Source organism: Lynx canadensis, chromosome A3, assembly GCF_007474595.2.
Source record: "Lynx canadensis isolate LIC74 chromosome A3, mLynCan4.pri.v2, whole genome shotgun sequence".
NCBI classification, from domain to species: domain Eukaryota; kingdom Metazoa; phylum Chordata; class Mammalia; order Carnivora; family Felidae; genus Lynx; species Lynx canadensis.
This window is the reverse complement of record NC_044305.1, coordinates 126,539,563-126,567,285: the sequence shown is the minus strand read 5'-3', so window position 1 is coordinate 126,567,285 and position 27,723 is coordinate 126,539,563. Positions and strand designations below refer to the sequence as shown.

The 27,723-nt window shown below is 37.5% G+C and overlaps 1 protein-coding gene across 1 annotated transcript in view; it reads right to left on the bottom strand.

Moving 5' to 3' along the window:
• SMC6 (structural maintenance of chromosomes 6) overlaps nucleotides 1-27,723 on the bottom strand; it is a 79,269-nt gene that overhangs the window by 35,134 nt on the left and 16,412 nt on the right. The window contains 17 exon segments of the mRNA XM_030311608.1: nucleotides 5,632-5,792; nucleotides 7,680-7,794; nucleotides 11,088-11,292; nucleotides 12,367-12,545; nucleotides 12,875-13,039; nucleotides 13,219-13,307; nucleotides 13,580-13,726; nucleotides 17,011-17,109; nucleotides 17,212-17,331; nucleotides 20,165-20,185; nucleotides 20,187-20,248; nucleotides 20,251-20,266; nucleotides 21,227-21,307; nucleotides 24,706-24,767; nucleotides 25,398-25,413; nucleotides 25,415-25,459; nucleotides 25,461-25,536. Coding sequence (XP_030167468.1) covers nucleotides 5,632-5,792; nucleotides 7,680-7,794; nucleotides 11,088-11,292; nucleotides 12,367-12,545; nucleotides 12,875-13,039; nucleotides 13,219-13,307; nucleotides 13,580-13,726; nucleotides 17,011-17,109; nucleotides 17,212-17,331; nucleotides 20,165-20,185; nucleotides 20,187-20,248; nucleotides 20,251-20,266; nucleotides 21,227-21,307; nucleotides 24,706-24,767; nucleotides 25,398-25,413; nucleotides 25,415-25,459; nucleotides 25,461-25,536 — 1,659 coding nt within the window.

Genomic DNA, 27,723 nt, shown 5'->3' with positions numbered 1-27,723 from the left:
TTTTAATAACAGAGCAGCTTAAATTTGATGAAATATTCTGGGGTGCCTGGGTGGCTCAGTTGGTTAAGCGTCCGACTTCGGCTCAGGTCATGATCTCGCGGTCCGTGTGTTCGAGCCCCACGTCGGGCTCTGTGCTGACAGCTCAGAGCCTGGAGCCTGTTTCAGATTCTGTGTTTCCCTCTCTCTCTGACCCTCCCCCGTTCATGCTCTGTCTCTCCCTGTCTCAAAAATAAATAAACGTTAAAAAAAAAAAAAATGATGAATATTCCAACTGCACTACCTTGCCACAATCCTCAAATTAGAAAACGACTCAATAAATGTTAGCCGAATGAATGATGAAAATGAAGAAAGAAGGAAAATAATGATGGTATTCCTGGTAAAAATGGGGCGAGATACAAAAACTTAAGATGGTTTCTCAAGATTAGTAAGAAATATTTGTTTTACCATATATAAATCTAGACCTTTATTAACAGTAACTTTGCTAAAAAACCAAAATATTTACCAAGTAAACAAACTCTGAACCTAGAGTCTAAAACAAAATAAAAACCGATGAGGGGCGCCTGGGTGGCGCAGTCAGTTAAGCGTCCGACTTCAGCCAGGTCACGATCTCACGGTCCGTGGGTTCGAGCCCCGCGTCAGGCTCTGGGCTGATGGCTCAGAGCCTGGAGCCTGTTTCCGATTCTGTGTCTCTCTCTCTCTCTCTCGGCCCCTCCCCCGTTCATGCTCTGTCTCTCTCTGTCCCAAAAATAAACAAAAAACGTTGAAAAAAAAATTAAAAAAAAAAAAATAAAAACCGATGAAATAAGCACAGAAATAAGCACCGATGAAATAACAATAATATTGTTATTAAACAATTTCCTGCATATTTAGAATAAACTAAGCAATCAACATAATTTATATAAACAAAACGGCTAAATTATACAACTTTTTTTTGCAGGGGAGGGCGAATTCTGTTACACACTTTCATACAGTGTTCCTCCTTAGTTTTTAATTAATTTTTCCACGGAGCGAAAAACCTGTGCTACTAAATGAAATGTGCGAGCACGTGCACGTGGTTTGTGTGGGATACACACATGCCCCGGAACGGCCAAAGTAGTACACTCCTGGGTCTGCAGCCCTCACTCTGCTGTGTTTGTCTCCATAGCACTTGGCCTAGTTCCAGTATTCATCTAGTCTATCTCCCCCTTCCTAATATTAAGCTCCAGGATGGGGAATTTTTTTGTACTTTATTTTGTGCCATGTCTTGTGCCTCAATCAGGGCCTGGCACAGTAAGTATACATGCGATATCTGTTTTAAAGAACAAAGGAAAGAATAAATTTGAAAAATAAACTTTGGAAAATTATATTAAGCTGTTAAAATACTTTGAAATTCAAAAACCTACAGGTACATTTTTTTTTTTTAATGATCTTGTATATAAGCAGTTACTGCAATGGAATTATTCTGAGAGTTAACTTACACATTTCTTTTGCTCCTTGCTTTGTACTTTCATCATGGGAAACCACACGGGGGTAATCAAACCAAGTCAGTACCTGTACTTAAAACCCTTTCCCTGTTAAGAAGCCACTCTGTTCATTATGAAACTGTGAAATAAATTATAATCTCTTCACTTAAATTCCAGAGCCATTTTTCACCAACAGGAATCTGTCAGTGATGAGCTGACGAGGGTATAGAGAAGCACCCTTCACGTATTCCTAATATGATGGGAAACTGGAGAATCTTTCTGGAGTCATCTGGCAATCACTATTAAATGGTCAACTTACATAAAAATAAAATGAAAGTGTTGAATTATCTATTTTAATAACTATTAGAGCTCATTTAATATTGTACATACTAAAAATATTAGTATTGCTTAATATTATTAAATATTTAAAATCAAAGCATTACTTGTATAGTAATACATCCATTACAGTCATTTGGAAACAGCTATTAAATAACTTAAAAATTCACATATCTTTTTACTTAGCTATTAAGAATTTAAGCTATATACTTTCAAAACTATGCCAAGATCCATGTATGTGTGTTCTCACTGCAGCACTGTTATAAGAGAAAATGGCAAATAACTCTCATGTCCATCAACGGGGAACTGGTTAACTCCTGGGGAGCTACCAAGAGGTAGTTCTAAATGTGCTGACATGGAAAGACTGCCCAGATTTAACACTGAGTAGAAAAAAAGCAAGATACAGAAACCATATGCATACTTACACACAGCTCACACTTAAGTGGAAGAAGCCAGACACAAGAAGTTGCATAGTGTATGTTTCCATTTATATGAAACATCCAAAACAGACTAATTCATAAAGACAAACCCAAAAGTGGATTAGTGGTTGCCAGGGGGTTTGGGATTGGGGGAATAATGGCTCATGGATATGGGTTTTCCTTCTGGTGTAAAGAAAATGTTCAGGAATTAGCTTACACTGATGGTTGCACAACCTTATGAATATAATAAAAATCTCTAAACTGTATGCTTTAAAATACAGTGAATTTTATAGTATGTGAATTATGTCTAATTTAAGTCACTGTACAAGGATTCAAACTATTTTGGGAACACATATAAGAAAACACGTGTAAGAAACTGCTAAACTGTTACCTTACTTTTGAAAGAGAGATGAGAATGGTCTCACTTTGTATACTTTTCTGCGCTGTTTGGACTACCTCACCATATGCACAGATCCTTCCTTTCTTTTCTTTCTTTCTTTCTTTCTTTCTTTCTTTCTTTCTTTTCTTGGACTATCTCACCATATGCACAGATTTCTTCCTTTCTTCCTTCCTTACCTTCCTTCCTCCTTCCTTCCTTCATTCCTATCTATCTATCTATCTATCTATTTTTGAGAGAGAGAGTGAGCGGAGCAAGCGAGCATACATGTGAGCAGAGGGCGGGGGTGGGCAGGGGCGGGAAAGAGAGAGAAAGAGAATCCTAAGCAGACTCCATCTGAGCGTGGGGTTCAATCCCAGGACACTGGGATTCATGACCTGAGTCGAAATCAAGAGTCAGACGCTCAAATGACTGCGCCACCCAGGTGCCCCTCTTCTAATTATTTTTAAAATATCAATAAGGACTATGGAGAAACAGGATCATGAGCTACTTTTGTTCCCAATTTATACTTTTCTATATTTACAAAACACTAATGGGGGCGCCTGGGTGGCGCAGTGGTTAAGCGTCCGACTTCAGCCAGGTCACAATCTCGCGGTCCGTGAGTTCGAGCCCCGCGTCAGGCTCTGGGCTGATGGCTCAGGGCCTGGAGCCTGTTTCCGATTCTGTGTCTCCCTCTCTCTCTGCCCCTCCCCCGTTCATGCTCCGTCTGTCTCTGTCCCAAAAATAAATAAACGTTGATAAAAAACACTAATGAATTTTTTAAACTTGCAAATATACTGGTTTGGGTCAAACAGATGACACAAAAGTCATCTAAATATCATTAGAATTTGGTATATTCTTGGGGCGCCTGGGTGGCGCAGTCGGTTAAGCGTCCGACTTCAGCCAGGTCACGATCTCGCGGTCCGTGAGTTCGAGCCCCACGGCGGGCTCTGGGCTGATGGCTCAGAGCCTGGATCCTGTTTCCGATTCTGTGTCTCCCTCTCTCTCTGCCCCTCCCCCGTTCATGCTCTGTCTCTCTCTGTCCCAAAAAATAAATAAAAAACGTTGAAAAAAAAAAAATTAAAAAAAAAAAAAAAAAAAGAAACTTGGTATATTCTCTTTCTGGTTTTTTTTTTTTTTTTTTTAAAGCTTGGCTTTTTTAGCTATTAGCTGTTCTCTCTCTTTTTGTAAATTGAGGTGTAGTTTACATGCAATATTACATAGTTTTCAGGTGTACCACAAAGTGATTTAATATTATATACATTATAAAGTGACCTCCACAAATCTAGCAGCCATCTGTTACCAAAGTTAACATATTAATATATATACATACATTACATCTCTATGACTTACGTACTTTCCCACTAGAAGTCTGTACCTTTTTAATCCCTTTCCTCTATTTCACCCAACCCCTCATCCCTCTGCAGAGACACTGTTCAACCACCAGATTGTTCCCCATATCTATGCATCCAGTTTGTTTTCTTTGTTTGCTTGTTTGTTTGTTTTAAGATTCCACATGTAAGTGAAGTCATACAGTATTTGTCTTTCTCTGTATGATTTATTTAAATGAACATCATACCCAGAACTTGGCATATTTACAATCAGTAGTTTATTGATTCCCATATTATTTAATAGGGGAAACGATTTTGAAAAACCGGTTCACCTGACTTTTAAACAAATGACGTGTCCACTACACATTAGTACAAATACCGTTAGCTAAAAAATTGAAGCCAAATATCAACTCGAAACCTTTATTACTAAAATACTGGAATACACAAAAGCAAAAAAAATAAAATAAAATAAATAAACTGTTGGAATCAGAGATCCCAATTTGCTGCTGAGGCATACTTACAATCTTTTCCAAAAATGTCATCCTTTTTTTTTTTTCTTTAACACTTGGGACATAAATACATGAGGCAATTTTTATCGAAAGAAAAGTGTGAGCCATACAGAGTAACATCACTATGGTATTTTTATATATTTTACACTAGTGTCTATTGAATACCATATAATTTAGTCTTACCCAGTTAAGAATCAGGAAGGCTTGATTTAAATGTCATGGCACAATGGACAAAAACTTACCACTTTACAGGTCACGTTTATACTGGCACATTCCCACATCTATCCCGTCAGAAAGACTTGGTGTCAATACAAAATGTACATTCAGTGCCATGACACCAAGTTGCTGGTCATTCAACTTTTCTCCGTTGCTAAGAAGAAGTTTTACCAAATGTTCTGCTATTTATTATAGCTATTTTTCTTTATGCTGCTCTCATGACATAAAAATGACTAATACTATTGAAAACGAGATCTATTTTGACGAAACTCTCATTTCCCCTACATATATAAATTACTTAGAATACTTTCACTTTTACTCAATTTTCTTAGATATTTATTTTACTTAAAGTTTTTAGTTCTTCTACTGAAGGTTTTCCAGGTCACTAATTCAGTTCCAAAACCCATCAATTCATCAACTGAATTAGTTTGGAAAATCATGGCTTTTTGGTACCAAAAATCCTTTCTGCATGCTTGTGCATCTCATTGAATACACTTACTAGCTTGTCATTCAACTTCTCACTTAGTCTCTTCTAGAAGCTCTGTTTTCTAGATGTATGTTCTAATTCTGCCGACTGATCCTTTTAGAACAGTGCAACTCAAATACAGTAAGAGATGTTAACAGGGAACTTGAGCCAGAATGTAAACCAGCACACCTATACGCTCACTGAGCAGAGTCAGAGCTGAACGCCAGAACAGTGGTGTAGCTGTTCTGCTCTCATCTCCATGCAGACAGGCAGTAAACGATGTGCAGACCAGCTGGTCAAGGGAACACACTTGTGTTCTCCGTCCAAAATACTGTTGTCAAAGTGATGATGGGAAACAACCATCAACCCAGAATTCTATATCCAGCTAAATGATCTTCGAAGCCCGAAAATATTCACAATCCTTCCCTGAAATAACTGCTGCTAGAGTAATATGAAAGGAAGCACACTGCAGGGCGCAGACAGTATACCACAGGGAGCAGTCAGAATACCACAGTAAAGTTTGCACTGACACTAACCTTATCTCAGAATCCACATCTTTGCTTAGGAATTTAGGTCTTGTATTTTCAGATGAATAGTAACGTCCTGCAAAGACCTGATCGCCATCAGCAGTAAACGCTTCTCTACAATTCTTGGGTGGCTTTTGAGACTGCATTACTGCGCGAGCTACAGAATTACTCTAAAAAAATAGAGGGAAAAGTACGTTTTTCAAATTATGCCATAGCCTTTCGGATGCACAATTTCAAAATGCTACCTATCATAAGATTCAAGTATTTTTATTTAAACATAAATAAATCATTCCAGAAAGTTAAAAGAAAGAATTTCAAAAACAACTCAAGATTCAAAGAATTAAAACTACTGAGAGTCTTAGAACACCATAGTAGGGGTGCCTGGGTGACTCAGTCAGTTGGGAGACCAACTTCAGTTTAGGTCATGATCTCACAGTTTGTGAGTTTGAACCCCACATCAGGCTTTGTGCTGCTGACAGGGTGGAACCTGCTTCAGATTCTGTCTCCCTCTCTCTCTGCTCCTCCCCTGCTCAAACGTGCCTGCTCTATCTCTCGAAAATAAATAAACATTAAAAAAAAAAAAAAAAAGAGGGGCGCCTGGGTGGCTCCGTCGGTTCAGCGTCCGACTTCAGCTCAGGTCATGATCTCACGGTTCGTGAGTTTCAAGCTCCGCATCAGGCTCTGTGCTGATGGCTCAGAGCCTGGAGCCTGTTTCAGATTCTGTGTCTCCCTGTCTCTCTGACCCTCCCCCGTTCATGCTCTGTCTCTGTCTCAAAATAAATAAACGTTAAAAAAAAATTAAAAAAAAAAAAAAAAGAACACCATAGTGCATTGTAAACATGCTTTATGACAAACTAAGTTCTAATCCGTTTAGAATTAAAAATTATTTTATGTACATTTCATGTGGGAATATTCATTTTAGATCAGTTCATACAAATCTTTTTCTTTTCTAAATGACTTTTACAGCCTGGAAAGATGTGAGTGAACAGCAAATTACAGTAAAAGATTGTATACTGAATACGTGGGGAAGCCTAGAAATATTTAAGCCCTAGAGAAAGTAAAAAAGGGATTAGACTTAATGGAGGCCTAGCCAACCTCTAGTGACAGACAAGAGGACTTCATTATTTTCTTTCAAGTATCCTTTTCTTTTTTTTTTTTAAGTTTATTTATTTATTTTAGAGAGACAGAAACAGCATGAGTGGGGGAGGGGCAGAGAAAGAGGGAGAGAGAGAGAGATCCTAAGCAGGCTCCTCACTGCCAGGCCCGAGCCCCACGTGGGGCTTAAAATCACAAAACCACGAGATCATGACTTGAGTGGAAACCCAGAGAGGGATGCTTACCTGACTGAGCCACCCAGGCGCCCCTCAAGTATCCTTCTAAAATATAAGGGAGCCAAGCCCACAAATAATTACAATATTACTTTGCAACATATATACTATATATACATTTAAATTACTGACACCATTACTTCTCAATTTCCAATAATGAGAAAAACAAACTCTACTATGCTTATTTTGGTTAGATCTCTGTTTTGAATTTCCTTGTTCCTTCTCAGCAAATTTATGTCAATAGATGAACACAGTTTGGTGATTTAATCCAACAAGTACATAAAAATACATACATAATGAAAAATATTGACTTATTTTACAATACTTTCAAAATTTTAAGGAAAAAGAACTCATGAAATTCAAGTAGACTAATTTGTTTAAAAAATAGAATAATAACATACTTATCTGTAAAGGTAATAAAAAACGGATCTGGCAACCAATCAAGAAAGAAAGAAACAAAAACAAAATTATAGCATCATTCACCAAAATAAATGTATTTGTGAAATGATTTACTGAGGAAAAGCCAAAAGTTAAAAAAGTTCTCTCAGGCAGAAAACGCACAAACCACCCAGTTCTATGTTATTCTATAGTGTTCTTATGAGGTAAAAGCACAATGGTAAAACATATTAATAACTCCAGAATACAGAAGGGGAACAGGAATTTATATAACCAATTTTCAATTCTGGAAACTGAAAAATAATACAAAATACAGCAAACATCTTATCTTACTTTGATCAGAAGCACCGTCTCTATGCTTCTCATGTCAATCAGGCTGTTTGCAACAACTGCATTATCTATTTCTAAAGCAGTCAGGACTGTTGGAAAGTCTGGATGATAAGCAGCTCTAGAACACAAAAATATAGAAATATCAACTTATCAAACTTTACTATTATACATATATATATTTTTGAGAGATGAAAGAGGAGTGAGCGCATGAGTGTACGCGTGGGGGGAAGGGCAGAGGGAGAGGCAGAGAGAGAATCCTAAGCAGGCTCCATGCCCAGCACACAGCCCGATGATGCAGGGCTCCATCCCAGGACACTGGGATCATGACTTGAGATGTAATCAAGAATTGGACTCTGAAAGGACTGAGCTACCCAGGCGCCCCTTATGTATATGCCTTTTAATGCGTGACTATAGATAACAATGGAAAATATCTGATAACATTTGAGAACATTTGTAATAGGTTTATTTTATTAAACAGCAAACGTTATATTATGTGCTAGGCATTCTCAGAATATTATAAATATTAGCTCACTTAAATCCTCAGAGTAATTATATGCGATTGATAATATTACTCTCTCCCTTTAAAGGAATTTTTTTTCTTTAAGTTTATTTATTTTGAAAGAGTGTGCGAGCAGGGGGGAGGGGTGGAGAGAGCCAGTACTGTCAGTGCAGAGCCCTACATGGGGCTTGACTCTGTGAACTGTAAGTTCATGACCTGAACCAAGATCAAGAGTCAGGTACTCAACCGACTGAGTCACTCTGGTGCCCCAGCGAGTTTGCTCTTAAGATGGAGGAGGAAAACCCTGACCTAAGATGTTTTAAAGGGGAGAGAAGTCAGTGGAGTAGGAACATTTAAAGTTCAGGAGAGAGTGAAGTAATGAAAAAGAAATGGTTCACAAATCAGGAAGAAGAAAGCATGTAATTCAGAGCCTACGGGATTAATAAACAGCTTTAGAGAGAAAGGCATCTCCTCTGTTGAGTGGGAGAAGACGTACAGACGCAGACAAGGTTGTGGGTGGTTAGCATGCTAAGCAGTTCCATATCCTCTATTTCCTCTGAAAAGAGGGAACAAGGCCATCTGCAAAGGAAAGGAAACTACTCCGAGTATCTCCTGGGAAGTTATGCACTTTCCCGGGGAATCTCTGTTGAGGTTCCTCAATATGAGCCTAATATTCCTTATTCATTCTAATATTCCAATAGTGTTTCACTGTTCTTTTCTGCATTAAATAACATGGACAATTTTAAAATTTAGCATTTGAACCACAATATATACTGATAAAGTTCTTCACAAGAAAATCATCCCTCCAAAACGTCTGTAAGGCAGCTAAAGTTGAGAGAATATTACATGTACTCAACTTGTCAATACTCTGTCAACACCTAAAAGTAACATCCAACTTCCTCTAGTACCCCACCAACTTGAACTTCAACATAATACCCAACTACTCTGAAAGGCACAACACGGACTCTGTCATACTCTGGAGCCACTCCATTACTCTAACTTCCCACTGTTACCACGAGCTACAGCCTTCCTGGCTGACCATGCCTGTCAAATCTGCTAACTTCCTGCGGCCCACCTACAGGTTTTCTCCCAGGCCTCACTTGCTTCCTTCTCCAGCCCAAGCCGCATGGCCAGTCATGAACTACTTTCCCAGCAGCACTCTCAACTGCTTCTCTCTTCTCCTGCAACACCTACCCACTCTAAAAAATTCTAATGCAGTATTAATCCAACAGTACACATTCTCCTCTACTCAAACCTATTAAAAATAAAAAATCCTGCAGCTACCACAGGTGTCTGAATCCTGAGTAGACTTTGGTTCAGCTTCCTCTCTCACTCTCCCAAACCACCCAACTGGGTGAGGCCCTCATTCTCAGCACATGGATTCACCTACTTCTGAGAAGTGACCTCAGGCTGCACAAATGTAGCTCTCACTCTGCACCACCTCCCAGGATGTGCTATGCTGCTAGGAGCCTGGAGCCACAATCCCCGGGGAATCTCTGGGGACACAGCATGCCGGTAGGGCAGCACCAGGCTTTCCTACTCATGGCAGTCCTCACAGCAGCTCACGGAGCCATCCCGACAGTTCAGGACCCAAGGTCCTGGGCCCCAAATGACAGTGCCAGTGAAAGAGGATATTCCTCACAGAAGTCAATCTCTCATAGCCATCCCCCAGGGGCAGTTTCCAAGGTCCCCGTAGGGAAACACCCAATTACGAGTCACCATGCTGGAAGACCAGGTGTTCAGAGTTCTCCCGCTTCAGATGCAACAACCTGTCAGGGGTCATTTTTTACCATAAGCAATGCTGTCTGGTACCACACCAGAAATTTCACTTTTATCAGGTCTTAGAAATCAGGAATCAAAGCTAGAAACTAATGTAGGGTCAAATTTTTCTGCAGATTGAGAAAACACTTCACCTCCAACTCCCAAATCCTTATACCTAGCCTAAAAGCTCAAAATGGACAGTTCCAAAACAGGACTTATCCTCTATTGACAAATCCACTTTTTCCTTGTACTTCTCCTGAACCACACACCTGCTAGGCACTCACTCCAGCCAGACACCTGGAAGGCATCCTCAATTCTTTTGTTTTCTTACATTCAAGTGACAGGGTTTATTGATTTTGTCCTAAATAACACTTTTAATCTGTCCCTTACTATCCATAATGCACACGCTATTTTTTGCAGAATAATTTATGATGCCGTGCCACCATACATTTTGCACATAGAATTCTATTTGCCCACAAAGCAATTAACCCTTGTCTGTCACTAGACAAACTCATCAGTTCAGGAGACTAATCATTTGTCCTCTTTTCTCGAATTTCTTCCCTAATCTAGCTACATCTAACGTGTAATTACTTTCTCATCTGAACTACATCTGCATTTTGTGATCTAATTTTATCAAAGCTGAAGATTAAATTAGAAAATATGTATTATATTTAAAAGTAAAGTGAGTAGCTAGTCAGCAGTTAGCAAAGAGGCCAGTTTGGGTACTGGGCCCTTGAGGTTTATTACGGTCATCAAAGAAAACAACCACGGTTCTTTAAGGGATCTGCAAAGCACCTTGAGAGTTGAACCGTGAGTAATGAGTGTCCAAGCTCTTTGTTAGTACACCCCCCACATACCCCTTAATTTGCCTAGGTCTGTATCACTTCCCTCAGCATTGGTTCTATGCCACACTGCATCTCTCTCCCTGTTCTGGCTCCCACAACACACCTCGTGTAAGGAGCTCAAGGCCAGGGAGCAGGTCTTATTTACCTATGCATCTCCAGTGCCTAGGCTGAAATTAAAGAAGCGCTTGATGAAATTTCATTAAGTCAGTACTACATATTTGGTTAACATAAAATTTTTTTAATTCTTTCTGATCTTGGACATGATTAAGCAATTCCAGAAATGGCACTTAACTAGTGATACCTTACCTGTGTCTTACATCGTACATCTCATTCCGAAACTCAGAAACTATTATCTGTGGCCGTGAGGTCCCTCGTGAATAAAACTTTTCCATCAGTGCCTGAAGGACTCTTTCATCAGCATGGTTATGGCAACAATAGGCTTGCAGAAGTCCCTTTAAGCAAGATTCGATAGCCAAAGCAAGCTCAGGGTCCCGAAGATGAATGCAAGCTCCTAAAAGTGAGAAAATTATTAAAAGGTCCATAAATCCTTACTTTGAAATATTAATGTAACTATCTTTTTATAACAGTTTATAATTGACTTCAAAATATTTTCATATAAAGTATAGATGACATTACAGATCTTCTGTTAACTAAATGGGAAATCCCCACTTATCCGTTGGATACACTGGAAAGACAACTCATCAAATCCTATGAAAAGACTGTCCACTCATTCCAATGTAAATCAGCAGAGGCCTTTCTATGTAATCGGATACTATTCCAGCCTCTGAATGGCATTTTGAATATCAAACCAAAAGGTTTACATACAGATCCTTTATTATTTCTGTAAAACTGATTAACATTGGGATTTAAAAACAGAGAAGAAATGCCTCATCCATTGAAACAGATCCTGGTACAGAGGTACGTATCATTTACATGAAGAGACATCACCATAATATAGTATGTAATGCCACATTTCCACAGTAAATATATTTAGTAATAAAATATATATATTTATCTTTACAGCATCATTTTCCCCTAATGATATTACAGAATTAGAGATAATTTCTCAGGAGAACTCAAAAGACATGTATATTTTTAATCTTCTGTATATAGGGGGATAATGAAATAAACCCAGGTTTTCCAGTTGAAAAAGGACTTAGAAACAATCCTAAATAGAAACTAAGAAAAGATAAGTCATTTTATAAAAGTTACACAAAACTCAGGTGGTGAGAATTCTTCTACCTTGATGTCACTGGATTTTCCAACTAATCAATTATATTTAAATTAGTTAACTCATTTATTCATTCATTCAGGAAAAAAATCTGAATCAGATTATTCAACTCTATAGTTACTTTTCCTAAGTTATCTTGCTTTTGGCTATTTTATGCTTTAAAGATACAAAAGGAAAATTGTAAAGTTTAAAGTGATTTTTGTTATTATTTCTTAAAATATATACAATTAAAATCCACATATAATTACATAGCCCTTTGATAACACTTTTAAAACTAGATTCAAGAGAACCTTTCCTGAAAATAAAACCTTATTTCTAATGTTCCTTGTGTCCTGACCAAATGGTGACAAATACCTAAAGGGCCTATGGGTTTACAGGTAAAACGCCCACGCCTATAGGCATCATCTATTGCTTCAAGAAGAGCTGGCACATGAGGCCCAAATCTTTTCAGTCGATCGGTTTTACTATCTTTCAGTTCTTTCAGTTGCCTCTGATTATAGCTCAGTGTATGCTTCACATCTAGTTCTTCTCGCCTACAAAATAAAAGCAAAAAACCAGAAGAAATATGTGCTACAATTATACAGGAATATCCAGCCTTTCCCCCCTAACACCTGCCTACCAGTGAATGACCCAGCTACCCAAAAGACTAAAGGCAGATTTATTTGAAAATGATTGTGTTACTGGAGAAAAATCATCACAAGTCGTCAAAACTTCACACACACACACACACACACACACACACACACACACACCTTATTCAGTACATGAACCAACAATGAAACGTTTTCTGTCTTCATAAACACCAAACTACGTGATTTTCAAGTGATTAAAAAATAATCATCCTCAGGATACTGAAACTTACTTAATTCTCACCCGTTCTTCTTTGTCCTTTTCTATGGCTTGCTGAAACTGTTCAATCTCTTGATTGATTGAACTTTCCTGATCCTGCAAGGCCTTTACTCTCTCTTTTAACCAAGATATTTTTTTTTGCCTTTCCAATCGTTCAGGCTCCAAAGATTGATCGGTACTAACAGTAAATAATCCAAAATAGAAAATGTTACATGAAAACTTGAATGTTTAGAAAACCACAAAGCAATGTAATAAAATTCCTTTAGAAATAGTATGGAAAATCTAATACTCCATTTCACTGAGGGCACTGTTGTATAAAATGAGGTAATCATGCGCAATGCAAAGTAACCATCTTACCTTTTCTTTAGTTCTTCAATTCTTTTGCAAAGCTGTTCATCATCTTTCATTAATGCTCTATACTCATTTAGAGAACGGTTATATAAAACCTAACAAAAAATAAGACATACTTTGATAAAATAAATATATATATCCTATTCAAATCCACTTTTGCCAAATCTTCAAATCAGAGGCTAAATATATGCAGAAATATATTTTTAAAACAAAGTACATAAATGGCCACATGAAACTTACATTTTTTAAAATCTATAAGCAACACAGATCTTACTTAATTATAAAACCCCTCCTTTTAAAAGTAAGTGAACAGTATTTGTATTTAATACATAGTATTTAATATTTCAGGCTGGAAAATTTCTCTCACCTCAGCTTCATTATAGGTCCTTTTCTTAGCCGTAACATCTGTTTTCAGTGCCATACATTCTGGTGCCCGTGCATTTGTCTCTTGACTAATCTTTTCTAGTTTATCTTGAATATCTTTGTATTTTTTTTCTGCCTCATTAAGTCTAACCTTTAAGAAAATAACATTTTGGAGTGTATTTTAATTTTCTTCAATAAACAGAAAAAAATTTTAAATTATATATAGTTCACATCCAATAATAAACTTGGTTTCACTCTGACTAAATAATCTCAAGATATCAGGTAAGCAAACATAATTATATAAAATACTAGAATATAATTTTTTTATTTGAGAGAGAGAGAGAGAGAGAGAGAGAGCGCGTGTGTGTGAGAGGAGGAGAGGGTCAGAGGAAGACAGAGAGATCTAATCCTCAGCATGGAACTTGACACGGGGCTTGATCCCACAATCAGAGTCAAAAGCAAGAGTTGGATCCTCAACCAACTGAGCCACCCAGGTGGCCCTCTAAAATATAATTTTAATTCCACATTTCTTTTTTTTTTTTTTTTTAAATTTTTTTTTTCAACGTTTTTTTATTTTTGGGACAGAGAGAGACAGAGCATGAACAGGGGAGGGGCAGAGAGAGAGGGAGACACAGAATCGGAAACAGGCTCCAGGCTCTGAGCCATCAGCCCAGAGCCTGACGCGGGGCTCGAACTCACAGACCGCGAGATCGTGACCTGGCTGAAGTCGGACGCTTAACCGACTGCGCCACCCAGGCACCCCTAATTCCACATTTCTTTATCCAACAAAAGTACTATCTTCTGGGGATACAAAGATACAGTAACAATGGTCTTCAGGTAACACAATAAATGGGAGAGAGGCACAATTTATCAGAGAACAGACATGGAAATTGATCATACAGTTTGGATGCAATAAAGCTTAAGTAGGCTGTATCTATTTAGAACTGTGGAAGCACAGAGAAAGAACCTAGAGGTCTGCCAGAAAGACTCAAGAATGCCTTCAAAGCAGAAGTAGCATTTGAGCTGAGACTTGAAAGATTAATCAAAATGTCCCTGGAGAAAAGTTGGGGAAAGGTGTTAGAGGCAGATGGAAAATCATGTAGAAAGGCACTAGTCCTACTTTGGGAAATGAAAATATTTAAACTAAGAACGTGGTGAGAGCTGAGCCTGAACGGTCAAAGAGTGTGAATTCCTAACGATCAGCTTACAACTTAACCCTCCAGACAACAGGGACAGAAGACATTAACCAAATCTGTATGTTAGATCACTTTGAAAGCACATGAAGGGTGAAGGCAAAATTACAGGAAACAACATCAGTAAGGAGTTAATATTCCAAAGCAAAAAGGAATGAGAAACCAAAGCAGGGCACTGACAAAAGGAATGGATTAGAAGGGACAAATAAGAGAACTATTAGATCAGGGATCAGCAAACTTTTTCCAGCAAGAACCAGATAGTATAGTAGACACTATTTCTTTGCAATCCTTCCATTCAATAGTTATTCTATAATCTATGACCATGCATACACTACACGAGAGGTTTTGTGTAAGACATGGTGGGAAGGATACAATTATAAAATAAGATTGTTCTTACCCTCTAGAAAGTGCCCAAATGCTTAAGCGGGACAAACGCCTATAGAACTGAAGTATAATGAAGCCTCAAGATCCTCCTTTTCCCATTTGAAAAAAGGTGAACATCTATTACTCAGACTAGATTCCATTTTTATTTTATTATTTTTACTTTTATTTCTTTAAAGATTTTATTTTTAAGTAATCTCTACACCCAATGTGGGGCTCAAACTTGCAACCCCGAGATCAAGAGTTGCATGCTCTACCTACTGAACCAGCCAGGCACCCTTGGATTCCATTTTCAGATTGGAGATTATCTAAATAGAAAAGTAACCTAAAGTCCTCCACTATGATAAGCTAAGAAGTGAGGATGAGGAAAATCTGGTAAAATAAACAATTCTAGAATATTCTCACAGAAATGAAAATCCAAGGTAAGAAAAGTAGGTGGGTTGAACTTCCATTTACTACCTGAAGAGGGAGTACAAAATTCAGCTTATTTGTTATTTTTACATATTTATCTCTGTTTTGATGGATTAATGTCATAATTCTTAAAATGAAAAAACATATCTGCATACCTGGAGGAGAGACAGGAAAAAGCAAGGTGGGGGATATTACGTCCTATACTACAAACTAAGCTTGGGGGCCAAAAATTCGTAAGTAGAACAAAATACTATGAGGTTAGGCCAGCCACACTGAGCAGATGGGGCTTCTATAAAAAAGAAAAGGCTAAGACTTCTACTTCTGGCATGACAATGTGAGGAATTCTGCACTGCTGGCTACATACCCTTGGGAACATACTAAGAAACCAATCAAGTGTAAATTTTTAATGTGTGAATTGTATGGTATATAAATTATATCTTAATAAAGCTGTTAAAAAAAAAAGAGCGAAAAGACAAGTATAAAGAGTGGATCTGCTATATGGTAAAAAGGTCTACATGCACACCCCCAACAGAGAATTAATTACTGCTTTTATTTACCATTCAACCAACTTCTACCTCTAGGCCCAAGTGGAAGACTTGTGGTTTTTCTTGAATCTTACATAAATAGCATAGTTTCCACCTCGGCTCTTAGATCTCGGCTTGAAATTAACTTTATAGACCTAACAACCTGTCCCACATGTGTTCTACCTACATGGAATCCTCTGATGGTTCTGGGCCCTAAACTTCAGTTCCCTGTAAGTTATGGTAGCAGTCTCTGGGTATTGTGTTCAGTTTTGAATTGTTACACTTCATGATACTTAACTTTAATGCTATTCTAATTCACTATTATCCTAGCACCTCAAGACTTCTTATGTTGCCACTGCTAATGAACCCAGAGTAAAAGCTTCAGGCTGTAGCATCTCTAGTTAGTAACAAAGTACCATTGTCTGCAAGCATGAGTTCAGAGTGCGACATCACTGGGCTCAACTGGCTGATCATGTCCAAATACAACACTCTTTTAAAAAAGAGAGTTGCCACAATAGTCCTTGAACAAAAGTTTAGGTCAGATTCACCTAATAAATTAGGTAATAAATTCACACACAGACAGATTATAGGTTGACACTTCTACTTTTGTTAAGTCTTTTAAAATAGTCTAATATGGGGGCGCCTGGGTGGCACAGTCGGTTAAGCGTCCGACTTCAGCCAGGTCACGATCTCGCAGTCTGTGAGTTCGAGCCCCGCGTCGGGCTCTGGGCTGATGGCTCAGAGCCTGGAGCCTGCTTCCGATTCTGTGTCTCCCTCTCTCTCTGCCCCTCCCCCGTTCATGCTCTGTCTCTCTCTGTCCCAAAAATAAATAAACGTTGAAAAAAAAAAAAAATTTTAAAATAGTCTAATATGAGTAATCTCGTATGATTAAACTACCAAATCTGTATTAGAAAAACTACAATTACCTGCTGTTCTTCCATCTTCCTGTCAAGTCTAGCAGCACGATCTTCTCCGATTTTGATATTATCTCTGATAGCATTCAATTGCTTTTCAATTTCATTGACCTACAAAGAAATTACACAGTAAATCATGTAGAAGACTAACTGTAACCAAATATATTCTGCATATTAAAAGTATAAGTGAATAAGTAATTAAGTAAAAATTACCACTGCCCAAGCCATTTCATGTTTCAAATATTCTAAATTAGTCTTCATTGTACTTAAGCCAGCAATACTTTGAAAACGTTCTTCTTTTTCCAAACACTGGCGTTTTAGTTCAATAAGTCGCTTAAAAAAAGAAAAAAAGGAAATATTTCTTACTGACATTAGAAAGACACGACATTTTACAAATGTATTTCTTTTAAGTGTACTGCCTTAATGGTATTAAAAAAGATATGCAAAGAAATGTCTTCTTTTAAGATGAAAATAAAAATACTTTTGGTTCTTTGATATGCTTTGACTAGGTACAACTATTTTCTTAATTTCTGCACTACAAAAATGGCCAAATACTATTCTAATGATGATCAAAGGAACAAAGGGTTTAAGACCTCACAAGTGCAGACAAATCACAAAACTCAGTTTCCCGCTTCTCTTGACACCATATCTGAGAGACAGAATGGTCTGTTCTTCTGGGCAAAGTATACCCAGCACCCTTTCCAAAGATAATGGAAGATGTAGAAGACATTTATTCCTAAAAGCTAAGTAAGCTACAATTTTTAAAACCTAAGTTCTCGCTTAACAGTAAATAAAATCATTAAATATCAGACAGAGTGACATTAGAACGGCTTCTGAAGTAGCTCCTAGACTTCATATTCTGTACACTAGGGTAGATAGATGGCCTCTCCCGTTCACTGGTGCTGACCATCTTCAACCAGGGCCTCACACTGTAGATCTACAAGGGTGTCCCTACAAGTCACTTTCCCAATTTCCAGGATTATTTCAATCACGCTCTTCACACCTCACACACATGCCCCCGCGCTAATCCTCACTGATTCTCCCTGCCTCCTACCTCAGGGAATTTAGTGGCCATCAGATGGAAACTCCAACTTCCAATAGCCTTATCTACAAACCTAACGCAGTCACAGCTTCCTTACACTGAAGAGGAGGGGCCTTCATTACACTGAAGTCTAGTCCCCATCTATCTATACCTTTTGCAGTCAAATGCTCTACCCCTGAGCTATACCCCCTATCTATACCTTTTGGATGCGACCACTTGCTTCTGCCTTCTTGGGAGGTCTAAATTACTTCATTTCTCATCCCATCTTTTCATCTTTGTTTCCACTTTATCCTCTTCACTGACTCCCTTCCACTATCATTTTTATTTCTTGGAGACTGCTTCCCTCCTCTCACCATCCCTCTCCTGGCACTGTTCATCCTTCATTTCTCATCTTAGACATAAGCCTTAACAAATCCACCCTTCCCGAGTCCCTACACCCCAGCACTAATACCCTATTAAGTGCTTTTGCACAAACCCAGTCACAAATAAGTCCTTTAGTAGTGACCACCATACTCAGTTATTTACCATCTGGTTCCTGCTGAGTAGTTAGGTCTGTGACCCCACGAGCCCTCAAGCCCTGGTATATATTGGCTGTTTATGGCCACGGACAAAGCACAATGCCAGGAGGCACACAGTGGAACTTATTATTTGTTGGCCAAACGCTTTCTAGTTTCTAACCTTCACATACTGTTTCCTATAGATTTAGTTATTCAAATTCGGAGTTTATTTTGAGAATATAAAGTTCTTCCTATAGATTTAGCTATTTAAATCCAGAGTTTAAGAATACAGGATATTTAATTAATATTTAATTAATTAATTAGAAAAAAGTTCTTATTAAGGGCACATTATACATACGGAACTCTGCTACATGATATAGGGAAGTGCTTCTTTAACTTCATAATTAAAACATCTTTACTAGTTGATAACAAAGTATACCATGGAGAGAGTGGGTGTTTAACCCCCACCCCCACTGTCTAAAGCAAACAAATTTCTTCAAAGTCCTGACTTATTGTTTTAAAAAATAATAAATGTAACATATACTTTTACTTTTTTCTGAATATGCAAATATTTCCTTTCCCCAATAACACTGATACTCCAAGAAAGTGTGCTATATTAATTCTGTGGTTTACAGTGCCTCCTTGTACACTACCACATACCTGGGGTTTAAAGGGACAATGTGGGGAATAAAATAAATATACCCATCCTTGCTTTTTAAGTTTTCATACAACCACAGACCTAATTTTACATATGCAATCCTGAAAACTTGGAGTAAAAGGGCCAGTGTGACATCTAACTAAAGGTGACCTGGATCAATCATTAGTACAATTCTGTGTCAAAAGCACAAGCTAAGAAACAGCTGAAAGCTGAACTGGTTGTATGAAACTGACTAACAAAAGAATAAGATACAGAATCACACAAAAATTGGTGGACTTAATGTACTGGACGAAAGGCTCAAACGTAAGCCTTATGACTTTGAGGTCTCTGATTATCAGACAGAAGGTTGGATCTTCAGGAATCTGAAGAAGAAAGTATAAAAACAAAATACAGCAGATGTAAAAACAAATTTAAGTAAGTCACGCTGGCTTGAGTAATTTCAAATTCACACAGATATGCACAGCTGCTAATCTGGCAAGTTCAGATGTGACAGTTGCCACCAAGCTATCAGTGCTTAATGAATGTTAACAATTTACCAGTGTGATGAAATACTTATCTACCATATATAATTACATGTGCATTTAATACGTTTAATATCAGCTTGAGGCTTGTGCTTCTTTTGCCATCATAAGAAATACTACAGTTTTCAAACGACTTATAGTGAGAATTAGTGATACCTTATTGTAGAACCAGTAAGTCATATATCCAGGCATAAGTATGTAAAATATTGCCCTGTCCTCTAGTTTATAACTAACAGAAGAAAATGTGTACATGCCCATTATTACTAACAAAGTAAAGTTGCTAATAAAATACCCTGAATATAAAAACCACCCTTCGTATATTTCATAGAGTACCATGAAAGTGCTATTAGTTTCTATAGCTACGTATCTATATATAAGCATATAATTTTACAGTACCATTTATCTTATATAATTTGACCTCAAAATATTTGCATCAAGTGTTACAAACCTCTTCTCCTTGATTTATCTGCCTCCTTTGTTCTTTTCTTTTGTTCCATAATGTACGAATAATCTTCCTTCATCTGCTCAAGTGGGTTGCTTTCATAAAGAACTGTATCAATAAGGAAAACACAATTAGGAGTCTGTAAACTTCCATGAACTGTAAGGAAAAAAATTGTGGACTAATTATGTAAAAGACACTAAAAACAATCTTGAGCAAGTAAACATATACACAAAAGAACATGTTTTCAGACCCCAAATTTATTTCACTTACTCTGTTCACATCTACACATTACTTGAAAGAACTCTTAAAGCCTATGTAAGAAAACACTTTTGGTGTGATAATATACCATCTTAAAACTCACGTTCACTATTCTTTCATTCTTTAAGCAAGTATGAAAAAAAGAGAAAACATCCATATCCTTGATCTTTACACATCTTAAATTTTTAGAAAAAGGAAATAGTGAAATCCATTCAAAAGTTACAGCATAAGTTTTAGTAGAAGTCAAATACTTTGCTAGCTTTATAATTTAAGGTTTAAAGATTGTTATGCATGACCAATCATTCCTTTGTAATTTTCTTAAAGATTAATTTTAGAATAATCCGTTCTCTCTCAGAATTCAGAGCCAAACAGTGAAAGCAAGAATTTACCATGAAAATTACATTTCTATCATACCTACTTAGAACTTTCCTAAATTAGCCCTACACTATTACTATAAATCAATGGCTTTAAAAAAAAAAAAAAACAAACTCAAGGGACCCTTAGGTGGCTCAGTCGGTTAAGCTTCTGACTCTGGATTTCCTCTCAGGCCATGATCTCATGGCTCTTGGTTCGAGCTCTGCACCAGGCTCTGCACCTGACCAGTGCTAGGCCTGCTTGGGATTCTCTCTCTCTCTCTCTCTCTCTCTCTCTCTCTCTCTCTCCAACCCCTGATCATTCTCTTTCTCTCTCAGAATAAACATTTTTTTAAAACTCAGTATTTATAACATGAGCAAAAGTTATATTCAGTATATATGCTTAATCTAGAATATATTCTTTTTGATAAATTCATATTTACTTTGGGTTCCTTACTTTGTATTTGTCTCCCTCATTTTTAGACTGCAAGAACTGCTTGCTCATCTCTTGTGTTAAAACAGAAACTGGATTATCCACCTGAAATAAATAAGAAAGATTATTTCTGATTATTTCATTTTAATGGCTTAAGATAAACCGACTAAAATACAGAATACAATTCACCCATGGCGTCATCAAGAAGGCTAAGGTTAGGGTATTAGGGTAAATACACAAAGAAAAAATGTTAGTTATTAATGTAGGGAAAATATTTCAATATTTCATGATACTAAAATAAATAGCATAGTCAAAATTTTTCTGCCACTATATGAGGGCACAAGAAATCTCTGAAGAAGTATTTTTATTAGAAAGTTGTTACTTCTTTCACCTGTTTTATAGAATATCACTCCTATGCTACTGGTTAACAATCAGACAACAGTGAATAAAGCTCTCAGCTGACTTGGGTTCTTGTCTCTCACCCCCTATGTTGCCCTGGGCAAGTTAGTTTCTCCAACTAAATACAAGAGGTCCAACTTTGTTATTTCTTAATGTTTATTTTGAGAGAGAGAGAGAGAGAGAGCAAGAACACAGTGGGAGAGGCAGGGAGAGAGAGAGAGAGAATCCCAAGTAGCAAGAGAATCTCAAGTATAATACAGAACCTGACGCAGGGCTCAATCTCACAAACGGTGAGATCATGACCTGAGCCAAAATGAAGAGCTGGCTGCTTACCCGACTGAGCCACCCAGGCAGCTCCCAACTTGGTTATTTCTAATAGGAATTATGATGACAAGTAGTGATTATTTTTCTTTCAGATTTGTTATTTCTTCATGAAGATATTATAAAATAAATCGAAATGCTGGAGTTATTTCTACCTTTTGGAGGAGGAGTCATTTAAAATAAGCTATTGCTTGAATTAAACTATCTGTAACTAGCAAGTTAAAGTACAGTTAAAGTAACAGTAAAGTACAGTAACTCATCAAAGTACAGGTGAAAAAGTTTAAAAAACACATAACTTGCTTCAGAAAAATTCAAGGTCATTACTCATTTATGTCTTTGGCATTAATAAGAAAATAATTTACATACTAGAAAATAATACGGTTTGAAAGTTATGGAATATGTAGGACCAGTATAAATGAAAAAATTTTAAACTCCTTCATTTTACCATCTGTAAAATTTGGGGTCTTCTAAGATAACAAAACCATTTATGCAGTTATAAAGAAACCTCTACAGGGGTGCCTGGGTGGCTCAGTTGGTTAAGCGTCTGACTCTTGATTTCAGCCAAAGTCATGATCTCAGGGTGGTGAGATTGAGCCCTGCATTGGGCTCCACACAGGGCATGAAGCCTGCTTAAGATTCTCTCTCTCCTTCTGCCCTTTCTCCACTTTCTCTCTCTCTCAAATTAAAAAAACAAAAAACAAACTTCTAGATGCCACTTTTTATTTTTTTATCACTACTATTATATAGGTAGGCCACACAGACTGCCACATATTTTTTACAAAGCTTGCCCTATATCTTCATTTCACATTCCATTTGACTTCTTAAAAACAAGACCTAATGTTCTAGTCTTTAATGACAAGACATTTTAACCAACTTTGAATCAGTTAACTTCACCAAAACTTATATTCTTTTGTCTACAACTTTTGATTGTTTTTGAAATGGGATTCCTAGTTCCTACCCTACTCTAGGGATTATGTAAGAACCTTGTAGCTTTACCTGTCGAGACTCTAGAACAAGCAAAAGACAAGCACAAATGGGTAAACTTCAGAGAAAGGATAAGAAGAATAGGCACAGGGGACAAAATAATCAGGTACTTAAAGACATTAAATATTCTCCTCCCACTTGGTTATTCTAGGCCACCAATGTCTAATAGATACATAATACAAATCACACAGATAATTTTAAATTTGTTAGTGGCGATATTAATAAACAGGGAAAATCAATTTTAATATATTTCTAGTCTAAAATATCAATTAACATATAACCTACATAAAAATTGAATTATTCCTTTGCAGTAACTCTTCAAAATCTCATATGTATCTCACACTATAGTACATCACAATTTGGACTACCTACATTTCAAGTGCTTAATACCCGCACGTAGCTATGGTTATTATACAGGTAAGTGCAGCTCTAGACCTTCTATATTTTGATAAATGAACCTTTAGCAACTGCATCATACTAGAAGAGGACTAGAAGAGTTGTAACAATCTTTACATATTTCAAAAGAAATAACATGTTTTTACATTCCCCAAGGAAGCGGGAACTTAGAGAACAGGCTTAATTCAACTTTCCCATAATTTTTCTTTCTGATAAATAGAGCTGTCCACAGAAGGAATCAGAAGCCTCAGGCAGAAGTGATTCCTCCATCACAATCCACTTAGAAGTAGTTGCTGAAGAGTGAAGGATTCCACACAGGGTAAGTACAGAGTGTGAGAAATCTATTGGATGCCCTCCAAGATCCTCCCAAACATCTATGATTCCATATACGTTTGGTTTTCCTGATTTTGCTTTAAAATTGTCCTGCATTCTAGCCTCAAATTTATTTGATGTGTCTGCTTTTCTTCAGATTTTAATAAGTATTTTTCTAAATTTCTGTTGCCTGACATGGAAGCCACTACCCACATGGAGCTTTTTACACTTAAGTAAATTAAATAAAATCAAACACTCAATTTCTCAGTCGCACATTTCAGGTGCTCAAGAGCAAGATGCCAGTGGCTACCCCACTGAATAGCGTAATACAGAATATTTCTACCATCACAGAAAGTTTTTCTGGATAGCTTTGTTCTGAACCAACTGGCAAAGATACCTAGACTTGTAATTGTTCTTTTCCCTTGGTGACTAGTCTTGGTGTTCTTCGTCCCGGAATAAGGCAGGGTAGTACATCAGAATGTAACAGGGATGCCTGGATCCCAATCCAGGCTCTACCAGCAAGCATGCCTAGACGACTGCAGGTGTACATTTACTTTTTCTAGCTCCTTCCTCACCTACAAAATATAGGTGAATCAGATGACCGCCCAGGACGATTCCAGTGCTCACATCATAAGACTACATGCTCTATTTCTAATTACTCAAAGTTATCTTAGCAGAAAGGACTTGACACACCTCCTGCAGTTATGATCAAGACCTCCAAAATACATAAAGAAATGCTTTATTTTTTTGGAATAAATTTCCTTTCTATAATGACTTAGCAACTGAGCTTAGGGAGCCTAGGGCAACAGAAAGCAAAGAAACTGTATAGCTTTTATGAACATCAGTTCTATCCCATACTGGTGCAGACTACATGTTCTTGACTGCTCTGTCAAAATACGAGTGTGATATTAGGCATTGAAAACTCCTGCTGAATTCGCAAATTTTAAGCAATGTCGCTAACAATAGTTGTACATGTTCCTCCTGTGGTCAATTTACTCATATGAGCCCATCTGAATTCTTTCGACATTGCAAATGATAGCTTATGAAAAGTGACCAGATGCATCAATCAGGAATGCAGATTTAGCAATTACCTGTATGTTAAAATGATCAAGAATTGCAATCAGCTCTTCTTTTCTAGTAGAAACCACGGTGCCTGGTTAAGAGAAACACATACAAATGACCAGACTGTTTTTAGGGCAAAAATACAGAGAAAAATGAAGCAATTAATTACCAATATAAGCATTACTATTTTTGTGATGTCATCAAGAATACGCACACATCTGAGAGAGCTGGCCACTACGGTAATCATGACCCAAGCACACAGAGGAAGAAGCGCGGACACCATGACGGTGCTTCTCTTCTTCCCATTAGCTAAACGCTTGCTCTTCCTTCTCACCTACCTCTTTGCCTCCTCTTCCTTTTGCGAACTTTTTCCCCACCTTTTGCGAACCACATCTTTCCACATGTGCTAGCAACTACAGGGTGAAAGGAGGTCTGCGGGTGAGGACGAAATGGCACAGCCTGTTTCAAGTGGACCCAAACTCTGATAATCATGGTTCTGCTGTCCAATGCCCTTGGATTGAAACAACTCTGTGTATATATGTACGTACATAAACATGTGCATGTACACATTACATGCAACCAACCCATGATCTGACATGAGAAAAGGTTTTCAGAAATTAGGAAGAAATGCCCTTTTGATGAATACCTGAGCAATCACTTCACTGTTTAACATGAACATTTACTAATATTTATATGAAATGAAAAGACATTCATAACAAACCTGTTTCACTTTTTAGTTATAAGATCGGCTTCTCCATCCATGCTAATGTGTTGTTGCACAACATAGAGTTACCGCTACAACGTTTGCTCTATAGGCATCATCTCCTCTGTTCCTTAATGTTATTGAGATATCTGCTGAGCTAAAGCAAGAAGGTTAAGGTAAGCACATGAAGGTACAGTGCAATTTCAATACTAGGTTACTAGAATTTTCAAAACCTCCAAAATAATTTGCCTAATTCATTTGAAAAGTAGCTTTATACCAGTAGTTGATGGCTGATAGGCTACTACAGAATAATGCTGAATATATCATGCCTAATAAAAAAAAAAAGAGAGAATAAGAGTTATGGAAATACTGACTATTCTATCCATAATAGAAATACCATGGTCACATAAAACCCATTAAAATTTTGGTTGTTTTCAAATCATGCAGATAAGTTATACACCTTTTATAGGCAACATGGAATACTACACTGTCTGACTATAAAATAAAGCATCATGCTGACAGCAATCCCTTAAGAATGATGAAGTAACAATTATGGGGGAAATAATAACATCTTCCAAGAACATTAGAATCAAAATGAAGCAACTTTCATCTTTCAAATGTATGGCAATAAAAAAATGAAAGTATTTTGATACCAAGAAATGTAAATGGAAGCTCAGAATTTCTTGAAATTCTATTGATATTATAAAGGAATTATTTTTAAAGTTTTAAACAAGTTTAGAGCATTTATAGCCATGCACATTTTTATACAGGAAAAAAAAATCAATCTTATTTTTCTAACTTTTTTTTAAAAAAATAAGACTTGGTAGAAAAACAAAAACTGTTAAGGAAGTATATTACTATATACACACTCATAATTTCCTTAAACGTAAAAGCAATCAATATTTTTTCTGTTCGGTGAACATCTCCCAAAATGCTAAAGCCCTTTAATTGCAAAACTGCTTAACTAGTAATTAAATGAAATCTTTATAGAACTTGTTTTCATAAATTTATAATCAGATCCCAACTGTTCCCCATCTGCAGGAAATGCAGAAAAAAATACTCAAGATTAACATTCACTGTAAACTGATATTACAGTAGACATACTGAAGGGTTTTGTTATCTCCTGCTCCAGTCACCCCTCTTCTTCACCAAGCCTGAGCAGAAAGACAGGGCTTAGTAGCCTGATCAGTCCTCACCCTGCCCTCCAGGGATGTGAGCTAAATATAGAAATCTGATTCGAACTCGGAAAGAGTAACCTTATTTACTTTGCAGATGTCAACATTAAGCGGAAATTAGATGAAGGGTAGTAAAGGAAAGTGTACCTATCTTACAACACTTCCCTAAATCTAAATTATTTCACAATGAAGTTTTAAAAACAAACTCAAAGGGGGCCGCCTGGTGGCGCAGTCGGTTAAGCGTCCGACTTCAGCCAGGTCCCATCTCGCGGGTCCTAGTTGCGTAGGCCCGAAAGGGTCAGGCTATGGGCTGATGGCTCAGAGCCTGGAGCTGTTTCCGATTCTGTTTTCCCTCTCTGTCTGCCCCTCCCCCGTTCATAGACTCTGTCTCTCTCTGTCCCAAAAATAAATAAACCGTTGAAAATAATAAATAAATAAATAAAAAATAAAAACAAACTCAATGAAGGCACAACCACGTTAAGAGCTGGTGATTCCCTGAAGCCTCTGAGGACTAGGAAACCAATTTGGGGCTGTATACTCGGATGAGCAGCAGAACATGTCGCAGAGGCTACAGAGAGAAGCAAGAGCACACACAGATAACCTCTTAGAAAACCACCTAGACCAAGTGAAAGAGACATACCCACAGATATTGGCAGTAAATCAGACACAGAGAACGTACACAGCCCAAAGACTAAGACAGTTAGACGTGGATGACTGGATGACTGCACAAACAAGACACAGAGTAATGAAGACTTGCTAAGTTGTAAGGTACAGAAACACAACACTCCTCACAAAAACCCACACACCTGTCATAAGGATACAGAGGAAGTGGAGCACAATACGGTACAGCCCATTATACAAGGGGTGAGGGAGGTGGACAGAAGGGTGCCGCCTGGACCCCAAAGGAAGGGAGAGGCAGATAGAGGCTAGAGACAAAATACAGAGAAAAAAGCCATGGTCACAGAAAAGAAAGGCCCAGAGACAAAAGATCCTTGGTTCTGGGTCTCTGAGTACAGTTACTCATGAGACCCAACTATACTTCTTCGCTCCTGCAGCTTCTAATATACAAATCCCGAATTTTTACAATAAATCTCCCTTTTTTTTTTTTTTAAATGTTTATTTATTTATTTTTCTCGAGAGAGCTAGCGAGCAGAGAATAGGGGCCAGCA